Source organism: Watersipora subatra, chromosome 4 (assembly GCF_963576615.1).
Source record: "Watersipora subatra chromosome 4, tzWatSuba1.1, whole genome shotgun sequence".
NCBI lineage: Eukaryota > Metazoa > Bryozoa > Gymnolaemata > Cheilostomatida > Watersiporidae > Watersipora > Watersipora subatra.
In genome coordinates, this window is record NC_088711.1 from 5525382 (window position 1) to 5540193 (window position 14812).

Consider the following 14812-nt stretch of genomic DNA (forward strand, 5'->3'; position numbering starts at 1 on the left):
TGTCCTGCAATAACAGATTGTGTTCTCTATGAATACCTAGACTGTACTATAGGAAGTGTTGCAGCTCTCATTGGCAAGTTCGGAGGTCTATGGCAAAAAATATTTGCGTGCACAACAAAAGATCTGTTAGTCGAAAGGAAAAGCTTTTATCGCTTTTAAAACAGCAAACTCATTTCATGACAGATTTTTTGTGCCGACATAGCTAAATACTGTCTAATTATAAGCTGTAGCAGACATGACTTCAGCCTTTTACTGATACATGTATTAGGTTAGTTCTAGGCATGGCTCAGACAAAGCCATATGCTACATGAAGCTGTTACAATTATATCATGTTTTGAAGCAAATTTTTAAAATTTAAATGAAGTATAAAGAAAAGACCATATGACGTCATTGCTAAAGCTCTGTAAAATATAGCTTTAGTTCTAACCATTAAACTAGCACTGACTGGGGGATCGCTCTTGTCTCCTTATTTTTCCTGTAACTGAATAGAGGTCTGGTCTCATTGCGGTCAGCTCAGGCAATGAGTCAACTCAGGAGTTTAAGATGCACAATGAAGTGTCAAGGTGATCTTTACTGTAATAAGAGCCGTGTCTGTCTGTCCAAAGCTACACTTTGAGATCAGAAAAAACGCGACATACAAGAATTGAACTCTGGTATCCGGCTTTGCGGCCAGGCTCACTACCGACTGCCCGACTGGACCACTTTGCAGCATCATGGAATAACTGTGCACATAGTTATTACACATGATGATCTCTCACAACACATGATACTGCCAGCGTACTAGTCTTTGGTTTGAAGGTTTGACAGCCGCAGTTAAAGGTTGAGAAAAAAAAGTGCATCGTTCACAATTCGAACTCGTGACACTCAGCTTAGTTGTCCAGCACACTACTACCTGCACTAATCTGTCTCACTGCATATTGGAATAATTTTAATTATTACATCTGACGATCTCTTACAGCATACTAGGCTGCCAGAGTACTAGTTTATATAAAAGTGGACTAGTGAAAGTTTTGCTATAAAAATATTTACATATGTAATAAGGCTTGCAATTGTCATATTCACATGATGAGATAACAACCAAACCAGTTGAATAAAATATCAGCAGACGTCGCCATAAACCTCACAAAGCCCGTTCAATAAATCTCCAGTCCAGACGCTATTTTTCAGACATTGTAATAGTTAGGTCTGTAGACCAATAAGCTGATCCGCTTTCTGAATACAATAGCAATACTTAGTCATGTACAAGAATGCAATGATTTTTTCGAGTGATGAAAGCATATTGGAGACTCTGTAATAGAGAGGAGACTCTGGCGAGATTGAATTACTGCTGTCATACATACAGGACCTAGTATTATTGTTGTGTCACCAAATGTCTATTGAACCTTGTTACCCTCTTAGAATGACTAGCGACTTTAATCCATCTAGAGCACTAGCAGTATAGCGTAGAGAAACTTGATGTGAATTTATTATGAGCTTCTCGTTGTATACTTCCATGGTAAATGAAGATTCTGCTGACCCCGCCCCCTTCCTAATTAATTAATGTATTTTGAAACACAGTCTACCTATTTTATTATCTGTACCTTAGCCTGTGTTTTTGTTTGTTATGCTCACATCTTCTTCTCTTTGTGTCAGTTTGTTTTAACTTATATCTTACGGTACAACAAGTTCTTTTGAAATTATTTATCAATATTCTCCATTGTTTCCTTGAGGGCTGATGGCTACAAGTGATCACAAGAAACTCTCATAGACTACTGCACATATGTCCTCACTGTATTAAAATGAAGAATTAAGGCATTTCTAGATTCATTATAATACAAACAAAAGCCTTACAGCTTCGATATCACCTATATCAAGGTCATTTGTTTGTACAAAAGATGAGTAAGACACTGATAATGTGGGAAAAACAGCAGATGCAAGCTTATGAGAAAGCGTGAGAACCATCTGAACCATTCACACAGCAGACAGACTTCATGATGGTTCGGTATTTACAGGCTTTTTTTGGACTTTGTCTCCTTTTTGGTTTATCTGCATCTATTAGTGACAGCTGTATCTCGTGCATCGGCAAGGTAGATATATATTCATTTCAGAGAATCTAAGATATTCGCTAAGGGATCCTGTTTCATAGCTGAAGTAAAAGTACAGCTTTTATGTTTGATAGTCAGCAAAAATAGTACTTTACTTGTTGTGTTTTTCTCTTTTCTTCAAAATTTTATTTTTGTAGATTGTTGCAAACGAAAGGTTCAGTGACTAGTAAGATTCAAAACAAGAGGCGTATGTTAGTTAAAAATAAACTTGACATCATCGAATAAACAACTATGTGTACTTTACAGCAAACTAGTCGTTTGTAAACGGCTAGTAAATGTAAATGTGTTGGAATGGAGTTTATATTGGAGAGAAGTTTATATTGGAGAGAAGTTTATATTGGAGAGAAGTTTATATTGGAGAGAAGTTTATATTGGAGAGAAGTTTATATTGGAGAGAAGTTTATATTGGAGAGAAGTTTATATTGGAGAGAAGTTTATATTGGAGAGAAGTTTATATTGGAGAGAAGTTTATATTGGAGAGAAGTTTATATTGGAGAGAAGTTTATATTGGAGAGAAGTTTATATTGGAGAGAAGTTTATATTGGAGAGAAGTTTATATTGGAGAGAAGTTTATATTGGAGAGAAGTTTATATTGGAGAGAAGTTTATATTGGAGAGAAGTTTATATTGGAGAGAAGTTTATATTGGAGAGAAGTTTATATTGGAGAGAAGTTTATATTGGAGAGAAGTTTATATTGGAGAGAAGTTTATATTGGAGAGAAGTTTATATTGGAGAGAAGTTTATATTGGAGAGAAGTTTATATTGGAGAGAAGTTTATATTGGAGAGAAGTTTATATTGGAGAGAAGTTTATATTGGAGAGAAGTTTATATTGAAGAGAAGTTTATATTGGAGAGAAGTTTATATTGGAGAGAAGTTTATATTGGAGAGAAGTTTATATTGGAGAGAAGTCTATATTGGAGAGAAGTTTATATTGGAGAGAAGTTTATATTGGAGAGAAGTTTATATTGGAGAGAAGTTTATATTGGAGAGAAGTTTATATTGGAGAGAAGTTTATATTGGAGAGAAGTTTATATTGGAGAGAAGTTTATATTGGAGAGAAGTTTATATTGGAGAGAAGTTTATATTGGAGAGAAGTTTATATTGGAGAGAAGTTTATATTGGAGAGAAGTTTATATTGGAGAGAAGTTTATATTGGAGAGAAGTTTATATTGGAGAGAAGTTTATATTGGAGAGAAGTTTATATTGGAGAGAAGTTTATATTGAAGAGAAGTTTATATTGGAGAGAAGTTTATATTGGAGAGAAGTTTATATTGGAGAGAAGTTTATATTGGAGAGAAGTTTATATTGGAGAGAAGTTTATATTGGAGAGGAGTTTATGTTGGAGAGAAGTTTATATTGGAGAGAAGTTTATATTGGAGAGAAGTTTATATTGGAGAGAAGTTTATATTGGAGAGAAGTTTATATTGGAGAGAAGTTTATATTGGAGAGAAGTTTATATTGGAGAGAAGTTTATATTGGAGAGAAGTTTATACTGGAGAGAAGTTTATATTGAAGAGAAGTTTATATTGAAGAGAAGTTTATATTGGAGAGAAGTTTATATTGGAGAGAAGTTTATATTGGAGAGAAGTTTATATTGGAGAAAAGTTTATATTGGAGAGAAGTTTATATTGGAGAGAAGTTTATATTGGAGAGAAGTTTATATTGGAGAGAAGTTTATATTGGAGAGAAGTTTATATTGAAGAGAAGTTTATATTGGAGAGAAGTTTATATTGGAGAGAAGTTTATATTGAAGAGAAGTTTATATTGAAGAGAAGTTTATATTGAAGAGAAGTTTATATTGGAGAGAAGTTTATATTGGAGAGAAGTTTATATTGGAGAGAAGTTTATATTGAAGAGAAGTTTATATTGAAGAGAAGTTTATATTGGAGAGAAGTTTATATTGGAGAGAAGTTTATATTGGAGAGAAGTTTATATTGGAGAGAAGTTTATATTGGAGAGAAGTTTATATTGGAGAGAAGTTTATATTGGAGAGAAGTTTATATTGGAGAGAAGTTTATATTGGAGAGAAGTTTATACTGGAGAGAAGTTTATATTGAAGAGAAGTTTATATTGGAGAGAAGTTTATATCGGAGAGAAGTTTATACTGGAGAGAAGTTTATATTGAAGAGAAGTTTATATTGAAGAGAAGTTTATATTGGAGAGAAGTTTATATTGAAGAGAAGTTTATATTGAAGAGAAGTTTATATTGGAGAGAAGTTTATATTGGAGAGAAGTTTATATTGGAGAGAAGTTTATATTGGAGAGAAGTTTATATTGGAGAGAAGTTTATATTGGAGAGAAGTTTATATTGGAGAGAAGTTTATACTGGAGAGAAGTTTATATTGAAGAGAAGTTTATATTGAAGAGAAGTTTATATTGGAGAGAAGTTTATATTGGAGAGAAGTTTATATTGGAGAGAAGTTTATATTGGAGAGAAGTTTATATTGGAGAGAAGTTTATATTGGAGAGAAGTTTATATTGGAGAGAGGTTTATATTGGAGAGAAGTTTATATTGGAGAGAAGTTTATATTGAAGAGAAGTTTATATTGGAGAGAAGTTTATATTGGAGAGAAGTTTATATTGAAGAGAAGTTTATATTGAAGAGAAGTTTATATTGGAGAGAAGTTTATATTGGAGAGAAGTTTATATTGGAGAGAAGTTTATATTGGAGAGAAGTTTATATTGGAGAGAAGTTTATATTGGAGAGAAGTTTATATTGGAGAGAAGTTTATATTGGAGAGAAGTTTATATTGGAGAGAAGTTTATATTGGAGAGAAGTTTATATTGGAGAGAAGTTTATATTGGGGAGAAGTTTATATTGGAGAGAAGTTTATATTGGAGAGAAGTTTATATTGAAGAGAAGTTTATATTGGAGAGAAGTTTATATTGGAGAGAAGTTTATATTGAAGAGAAGTTTATATTGGAGAGAAGTTTATATTGGAGAAAAGTTTATATTGGAGAGAAGTCTATATTGGAGAGAAGTTTATATTGGAGAGAAGTTTATATTGAAGAGAAGTTTATATTGGAGAGAAGTTTATATTGGAGAAAAGTTTATATTGGAGAGAAGTTTATATTGGAGAGAAGTTTATATTGGAGAGAAGTTTATATTGGAGAGAAGTTTATATTGGAGAGAAGTTTATATTGAAGAGAAGTTTATATTGGAGAGAAGTTTATATTGGAGAGAAGTTTATATTGGAGAGAAGTTTATATTGAAGAGAAGTTTATATTGGAGAGAAGTTTATATTGGAGAGAAGTTTATATTGAAGAGAAGTTTATATTGGAGAGAAGTTTATATTGGAGAGAAGTTTATATTGAAGAGAAGTTTATATTGAAGAGAAGTTTATATTGGAGAGAAGTTTATATTGGAGAGAAGTTTATATTGGAGAGAAGTTTATATTGGAGAGAAGTTTATATTGGAGAGAAGTTTATATTGGAGAGAAGTTTATATTGGAGAGAAGTTTATATTGGAGAGAAGTTTATATTGGAGAGAAGTTTATATTGGAGAGAAGTTTATATTGGAGAGAAGTTTATATTGGAGAGAAGTTTATATTGGAGAGAAGTTTATATTGGAGAGAAGTTTATATTGGAGAGAAGTTTATATTGGAGAGAAGTTTATATTGGAGAGAAGTTTATATTGGAGAGAAGTTTATATTGGAGAGAAGTTTATATTGGAGAGAAGTTTATATTGGAGAGAAGTTTATATTGAAGAGAAGTTTATATTGGAGAGAAGTTTATATTGGAGAGAAGTTTATATTGAAAAGAAGTTTATATTGAAGAGAAGTTTATATTGGAGAGAAGTTTATATTGGAGAGAAGTTTATATTGGAGAGAAGTTTATATTGGAGAGAAGTTTATATTGGAGAGAAGTTTATATTGGAGAGAAGTTTATATTGGAGAGAAGTTTATATTGGAGAGAAGTTTATATTGGAGAGAAGTTTATATTGGAGAGAAGTTTATATTGGAGAGAAGTTTATATTGGAGAGAAGTTTATATTGGAGAGAAGTTTATATTGGAGAGAAGTTTATATTGGAGAGAAGTTTATATTGGAGAGAAGTTTATACTGGAGAGAAGTTTATATTGAAGAGAAGTTTATATTGGAGAGAAGTTTATATTGGAGAAAAGTTTATATTGGAGAGAAGTTTATATTGGAGAGAAGTTTATATTGGAGAGAAGTTTATATTGGAGAGAAGTTTATATTGGAGAGAAGTTTATATTGGAGAGAAGTTTATATTGAAGAGAAGTTTATATTGGAGAGAAGTTTATATTGGAGAGAAGTTTATATTGAAGAGAAGTTTATATTGAAGAGAAGTTTATATTGGAGAGAAGTTTATATTGGAGAGAAGTTTATATTGGAGAGAAGTTTATATTGGAGAGAAGTTTATATTGGAGAGAAGTTTATATTGGAGAGAAGTTTATATTGGAGAGAAGTTTATATTGGAGAGAAGTTTATATTGGAGAGAAGTTTATATTGGAGAGAAGTTTATATTGGAGAGAAGTTTATATTGGAGAGAAGTTTATATTGGAGAGAAGTTTATATTGGAGAGAAGTTTATATTGGAGAGAAGTTTATATTGGAGAGAAGTTTATATTGGAGAGAAGTTTATATTGAAGAGAAGTTTATATTGGAGAGAAGTTTATATTGGAGAGAAGTTTATATTGAAGAGAAGTTTATATTGGAGAGAAGTTTATATTGGAGAAAAGTTTATATTGGAGAGAAGTCTATATTGGAGAGAAGTTTATATTGGAGAGAAGTTTATATTGGAGAGAAGTTTATATTGGAGAGAAGTTTATATTGAGAGAAGTTTATATTGGAGAGAAGTTTATATTGGAGAGAAGTTTATATTGGAGAGAAGTTTATATTGGAGAGAAGTTTATATTGGAGAGAAGTTTATATTGAAGAGAAGTTTATATTGAAGAGAAGTTTATATTGGAGAGAAGTTTATATTGGAGAAAAGTTTATATTGGAGAGAAGTTTATATTGGAGAGAAGTTTATATTGGAGAGAAGTTTATATTGGAGAGAAGTTTATATTGGAGAGAAGTTTATATTGGAGAGAAGTTTATATTGGAGAGAAGTTTATATTGGAGAGAAGTTTATATTGAGAGAAGTTTATATTGGAGAGAAGTTTATATTGGAGAGAAGTTTATATTGGAGAGAAGTTTATATTGGAGAGAAGTTTATATTGGAGAGAAGTTTATATTGGAGAGAAGTTTATATTGGAGAGAAGTTTATATTGGAGAGAAGTTTATATTGGAGAGAAGTTTATATTGGAGAGAAGCAACTGTTTTAATATAATATGCTGACAGGTTGAAGGTGGAGGACGAGGATGCAATTGGGATGTTAATTCAAACTCCTGTGGAAAATATCAAATCAAGCTGCCCTACTGGATTGACTGCTATAGACCAGGCTCCAGTAAGTCTACACTCTACAGCAACACAACTTATATCTATTGCGCTGATTGCATTATACCAGACAAATGGGAAAATATTTACATAAAAGAATTCCATGTAATTTCTAATTTTCTTACAAATTGAAGCCATCAGCTTTTTTATGGGAATGAAAAGATTGTTACAATTTTTGTTGCATACTACAAAAGTTTTTCATTTATTTAAACATTACATTTGAAAGCTAAATGCTATAGCCGATTTACCTAGATATGTGTTTAGTAAATAATATGAAATAATACATGCCGTGTTACTCTTGTATCGAGATTCTTTCAAAATGCTGCTTTTATTTTCACCAAGTTTAATAAGTTTCACCAAGAAAAGTTAATAAGTTTACCTCAAAACATTGAAGAGTTTTTATGAAACTCTTTGTTAGCTTGGAGCAGTTCAATTAGCAATTTATTGAACATCTATAAGAGATTGCTTATTTTTACAGCGTGGCAAGCTTGTGCAGGAGATGACAACTGTGCTAAGAAATGTATCAGAGCTTATATGAGCCGTTATGCTAAACTGTGTGCCAACGATCTGCATAAGAGTATTGGTGATTTAACCTGCCAAGACTTTGGAAGACTGCACAATGGAGGACCCAGAGGCTGCAGCAATTCTAACACAGACATCTATGTCAGAATGATGAATCAAAAATGCTAGTGAAGTTCAATGTAAAAAGTTGAAAACTTAAATATAAAGAGATGCCTTTGAAATGGAGCTGTCTCTGTCATGGGATTTGTGTTGTAATTATAGATATATAAAGGTTTATATATCTATGATTGTAATACTCATCAGTTGATATGCAACAACAAAGTATTAAGGATCACAACAGATACTAGAAGTTTATATTCTACCTACTTGAACTTGGCCTCATAGTGATAGGTTTAAATGACTTTAAATAGTTACAAATCTTGTCAGTGCCATTTTGATTTGGTCTCAACCTTATTTCACTAGCCAATGCTGACAAAAGCAAATCAGATCACATAAAAAATAACATGAAAATTTGATAATATTTAAAAAAAAAGATTCTTTTCATTTAAGGATGTTCTAGAATAGGATGCGCAAAATGTTTGTCTGGTGTTCTCAGTGATTTATGTCCAGTGGGATGCTATGAAGTAGGTGGTTGTGCGCTATCAACAATTCTTGTTTATAAAAGTAAAAAATATTTACTCATCATCCTACTAAGGGTGTAAGAGGCATGTCTGTTTGTCGATCATCATATAAATTTAACTGATAGCAATAAAATAGCAACAGGTAAGAATGAGACGTGTCTAGACATATTTATTTATGCTGCAAGTTGAGCATTTAGGAGGTACAGGCCTACAGCTCTACTATTACTAGCAGACTCTACTACTACTACTACTACTACTACTAATACTGAGCCATTGACTGCCCACAGAGTGCAAACTGATGGACTATGAGTATATGTAGTAAGACTGTAACTCATAGAGAGTCAGGATAACTAATACTGAGGTACTGAAAGAAGTAGGAATACCATTACTCAGGGTTATACCTGTATTTTATAACATTGAGATTGCTCAGATGTGTCGAGAGAATTATGATCTCCTGTTCCAAGAAGTGTTGAAAGTAGAAAATTGCAATCAGTGGAGACCTAGATCAAAGTTTAAAGACACCGTCAAAAGAAATATGAAGGTAATATCAACTGGGAAGGGACTAGCGTAGTAACAAATGCACTTTTGGAGTTATCTGTTCTTACAACCGTAATGACTGGCAAAAGATGGATAAATCTAGAATAGCCTGGAAATGTTGAATTAAACCAATACAAACCTATTGTCGCACCAACAGACTGGTAACAATTGTAATTTGGAGTTACCTGCTCTTACAAGATGACTACCAGCCTATAAAAACATTATGTGAACCCTTTGAATAGCTTTAAAATGCATTTTCAATAGTCACTGCTTTCTGCTCAGCAGCTATGTTCTGTTGTAAGTATTGCTAAATATTATATCTGCAGCGCTTGAGATTTCTCATGTGCATAACCTTGCAACTCTGTGCAACAAATTATTAGTGCAGAATGAATAGTGCCGTGGTCTAAATATGGACCACAGAAATTACATCAGTGATATGATTACTATAACATATCAAATATCTCTTTAGTCTTCTGCTAACTCGTGACTATACTGCTTTGCCAGAATGAAATAAAACCATTTTGTGCATTTACTTTAAAAATTGGAAATGTTTAAAAGTCAAAAAAGCTGTAAATAGATTGGTTTTTCTTTATTTGTAATGAAATATATGAGTTTTTGTAGGCAAATGAAGTTTTTGTTTAAAGGTGTCTGAAACCTTTAGAAATTGTTTTTATACTAAAAAGTGAGCTTTTAAGTCTTCGAGACATTTCCTACCTTTACAACAAACAAATATTTTCTACATTGGTATTTCTACAAAAGAACAAGATATTACTGCTCTTAACAAGCGTAGAAAAATTTTAAATTTCACTAGTTTGTGATAATTCAGTAATTAAAACATCATCTGACTCGTCAGCATCATGTGAAAATACTAATGACCAATTTACATATTTCTCTGCTCTTGTTTTTAGCCTGCTTTTTCTATCAATATATACTTTAAAATTAAATGGACAGCTCAACTGAAATCAAATTAAACTTCTACTACCATGAACTAAGGTTAAGGTTGACTTGCAACAAAATTCACATTACAGTTATTTGGTATCAAAGGATTCACTATGTCTTACTCTGTTGTGTTGCAGGTGCCAAATGTGTGGAAAAGTGATTACAAGCTCTTAAAAGCTCAAAAACGAAAAGCCGCCGTAGATTGGAATCTCTTTATTTCTCTGACGTAGCCATGAAATTTGGTTATTGTCTTGTCACATGATGTTCTCACGTGAATTGAAAGGCCAATACAAAGCTCTATATAAACTTATCATAGCACTAGTTCATGACAAACACTTCGGGTTTTACCGAAGGCCCCGTAGCAAATATAGATGCTCGCTACTTTACAGTTTTGTTTTGACCTGGTCTAAGCGGCAAGTCGTAATCTGATCATGTGACCCAATACTTTGCAAATAATTTCTGCAGCACTTTTCGATTATCACAGGTGACCAACAGGCTCGTCAGGATTATCAGACAATGATATGTACTCCTTCGAGGTAAGGCTAAAAAATTAAACAAATTTTTACGGTAAGTTATAAGATATCACTGCTAAAAGTGATAGCATTACATTGACGATAAAACAGACGCGTAAGAACAATAGACATGGTTTTATTGAATGCGTGAAGTATATTTGTGAAAATATTTCGACGAGAAGGTAAGATTACATGAAAGTGTAAACAGAAACCATCTCTCACAACTACGTCACATTTGAGCCGTTTTGGAAAGAGATTCCAAACTATGGCGGTCTCGTGTGGCTGCGATTAACTGTTCGTTTTTTAGCTTTTAAGAGCTTGTAATCACATTCCCACATATTTGGCACCTACAACACAACAGAGTAAGACATGGTGAATCTTTTGATATCAAATAACTGTAATGTGAATTTTGTTGCAAGTCAACCTTTAAGGTGGTTTTCACCAGGTGACTTTCACCAGCGATGAAGCAAAGTTATTTAGTTTGAAACATATCTGTTCATGAAGAGGTATTTGCTTATAAGGATATTAACTGACATATTTGTATAACCTTCACCCTGCAGTTTGGCTAACACTGCTTGAGGCAGTAAGTGTAAAGAAAATTTTTATAGTCAGCCAGATTTTTCATATTTTAGCACATCACAGAATCTATCAAATTCACAATTTCATCATTGCAACTTTCAGGGAAAATGTATATTCTTCAAATCAGCTCAAAGGGCGTGTTTTGAGATTCATTTAATGACACTCTCTCACAATTATCTCCACACAGTTACCTGTGTAGAGATAATTGCACCCAGTTGCCTCTAGGTATCTGGTGCATTTCTGTTGGTAAATTTTTCTTTTTTTCGTTTGACGAACCTCTGTATCAATGGCTGGGCCTGGTGCATGTTCATTTCCTACCGCTTCTCTTTGTCTAGTATGCCGGGCTGTATTGCCAGTGAACACGCCTTGTGCATGTTTATGCCGAGTTTTTGCGCGTGTGTTTTTTTGTATCTCTTGTTTTAGTGTTTTGCCTAGTAGATGTTAGCTGCAGGAGTTCCTCTCTTTGTTCAGTGTGCCTGATGCCTAAGCTAGTAACAGTGGTGGCACATAATCATCAGGCTACTTGTTCCATAGCTCACCATGTTTGGCTCTCGTACTAGTGGTAGTATCTGAAGCATTTAAACTGTTAGTTCTTCTTTTAGCTTTGTATGCTGAGCTCCTGTACATCTGATGCATATTTATAGTGTTATGTCTATGTTATGTCTAGTGTGCCGAGCCCTTGCACCAGTGGCGGTGTACAATGCAGGTCCATTGAGTTATTTCCTTTGTTTGTGAAATACGCCGTATCTCCTGTGCCTTCCTTAATAAATTCCTATTTAATTCTCTCTCATTTTGCACACAGTTGCCTTTAGCACCCAACAAGTATTAGGTAACTAGAAAGCTACTTTAGATTATAGTAGGAATTGTCTACACAATTAAAGAGTTTGATAAAAGAAGACAACCCCTTTCTGATGATCAGAACATGAGGTCCTATCACACTAACTTGTACTTGTACTTGTAACAAGCTATTAGCAACCATCTTGCCCTTTTGCCTAGCCTAAAGAAAACTGCTCAAGCTAAACCTACAAACCAACTTTTCTTAAGTTTCCTATATAAAAAACTCCCATTTACCTTCCAGCAGCCTGATAACCAAATTCAAGTTGGACTGTTACGGTCAACACCCTAGAATGGTCAGCTACTGGTTTTAAAAAGAGATTCTAATCTATGGTAGTTTCATGATGGCGGCAATGACCTGTTCGTTTTTGAGCTTTTAAGAGCTTGTAATCACATTTCCACATATTTTGCACCTACAACACAGCAGAGTAAGACATGGTGAATCTTTTGTTACCAAATAACCGTGATGTGAATTTTGTTGCATGTCAACCTTTAAGTAATTATTCTATTACCCGTACAACAACAGACATTCAGTAGTCTTTATTATAATAAGAGCCGTCCGCCCGAAGTAAAGCTAGGAGCATTAGCAAACAGATTCCACCACGCAGCGTAGGAATGAAGTCGGGATATGTGGATTCCAGCGCAAGCGCTACCATCTGTACCACTCGACCGCTTTTCCATATCTAAGAATAATTGTGTTCATAGTTATTACACATGATGATCTCTCATGGCGCACGAGTCTGCCAGCATACTAACATAGTATAAATCTAACGTACAACAATATAGTTTATTATAATATACTACAATATAGTATATTATAATAAAGCATAATATAATATTATATACTATAATATAAATTATATCATAATTAACATAATATATATGTTACATTATGTTACATATTACAAGATATTAGATGTTACGCATGAAACTAAAATATCAACAAATTTTTAGACAAATACAGTTAGAAGTATTCATTTAGGGAGCTGTTGTCAGCCATTTTCAATAAAGTCAACTGTTACATCATTCTACAGTTGTATGTGTGAGCTAGAATTGCTATTTCATTGAAGTTTAATTAGAACTCAGATCTGTACCTATACATCCTCAACATTTTTTGTCAACCCTAAATTGTTGCAAGTCAAACGGTGTTGACCTGTTAAGTCTAACATTTACAAGTATGTCCTTCATCAAAGGTCAACGGAATCAGTGTCTTGTGTCTGGCAAGATTTTAATTGGTAGTTTAGCAGAATTATTAACGAGTTAGAGTTAAAGAGTTAAAGAGTTAACCACATATTTGTACATTTGTATCTCTCCAGAAAGTACAGTAATAGTAACAGTACATAGTAATTACTGATTACATACAAAGTTTTCAAACTTATGAAATATTAAGCCCATGCTTGGCTCGATTGAATAACCCACAAGTATATATAAATCATATTACTACCTACACATATGACAGTGAAAATTTACGTATTTGTGATGGCCTTCCTGTAAAAATCAAAAAGCATTCAGGTTGAAAAATAAATGATGGCTCTCACGAATCTTGATAATACACCAACATTACATTATAACAATGCATTTTAGAAGCTACCAAGTTACCAACTAGCGAGCACTAAAATTTTAATTTTATGAGTTTTTTCTTCACATGGATACAAACTGGGTTTAGCATGTCAAAGAATTTCACATAACCTAGCAGACAGAAAATCGAAAACACGTTGCGCTTTTATTCACCAATAATATTTGATTAGGTACTGGATAAATTTTTCTCATTCATATAAAGCTCTTTTGTATTTTTGTCCCTTGTACTGTAATTCCAGTAGATGCTCCTACAGCGTAAATAATTTGTTGCAAAAATGTTTACTTTATATTGCAAGCGTAAAATATATGTAAACATTCTAATTCATTCCAATATCTCCCCAAACTCACTCTTTTGCTTCTCAAAATGATAAGAAACTAAATATAACTTCCTAATTTAATGGCTGTACAATATTTGCGGTATTAATGGTTTATTAATGGTTTGTATCAACAAGTTTTCAACTTTTCCTTGTCACTTTCACTTGGTTTAGGGCACTGATTATGATAGCTTTATGTTAAGTTAAGTGAAGCGCCCACCTTCAATGTTAATTTGACTCAATTTTTTCCACAAAAAAGTCTGTTGTTTATTTGCTTGCGTAGCAGAAACTTAGGTTAAAAATGCCAGATTGGCATCGAGAGGTCATCGAGAGGTCATGCCTCAAGTACCTATAGGAGCCAAATGTCTGCACAAATTTGGACACTCTGATCATATATACATATGTAGAGCAGAGTGTTGAAGAGCCTTCTTCTTCTATATATTGGTAACTATTGTGATTGCTTCTATAATAATACTTATAGTTGACCCTATTGAACCGCCATACTATGAAGACGAACACTATTGTCACTGAATGAATGAAAAATAAATATTTTCTTAAAAGTTGAGTTCTTCAAAGCGACCCCAAAGCCAAAGTGATTTTTTCAGCCAACATGACAAACTTTCTAAAATATATTCTAGGTACACTAGTAGATTCTTCTCTAGGACCAGAAAATGAGCAGGAACTTCCATTTTATTTTCAAGGTGTTTCCTCCATTAAGACAATAAGAAGCCATTAAGGTAAAATAAAATGAATGGCAATTTTAGTGCTTGCCACGATTACAAAGTTAAACTATTCCCATTCATCGTAATTCACATTTTTCCGCAGAATAATCTGCAATAGCTGTAAGTGCGAACGTGCGCATACAGATTAAAAAGATCATACCCTTTCACATT

General features: G+C 33.0%; 1 protein-coding gene across 1 annotated transcript; it reads left to right on the forward strand.

Annotated features, from left to right (window-relative positions):
- Window positions 1–1892: 1892 nt before the first annotated feature.
- LOC137393856 (lysozyme 1-like) lies at window positions 1893–8696 on the forward strand. The gene is given in 3 exon segments (XM_068080567.1): window positions 1893–1930; window positions 7322–7494; window positions 7963–8696. Coding segments are annotated over 3 exon segments (423 nt in total). The 3' UTR covers window positions 8175–8696.
- Window positions 8697–14812: the final 6116 nt, after the last annotated feature.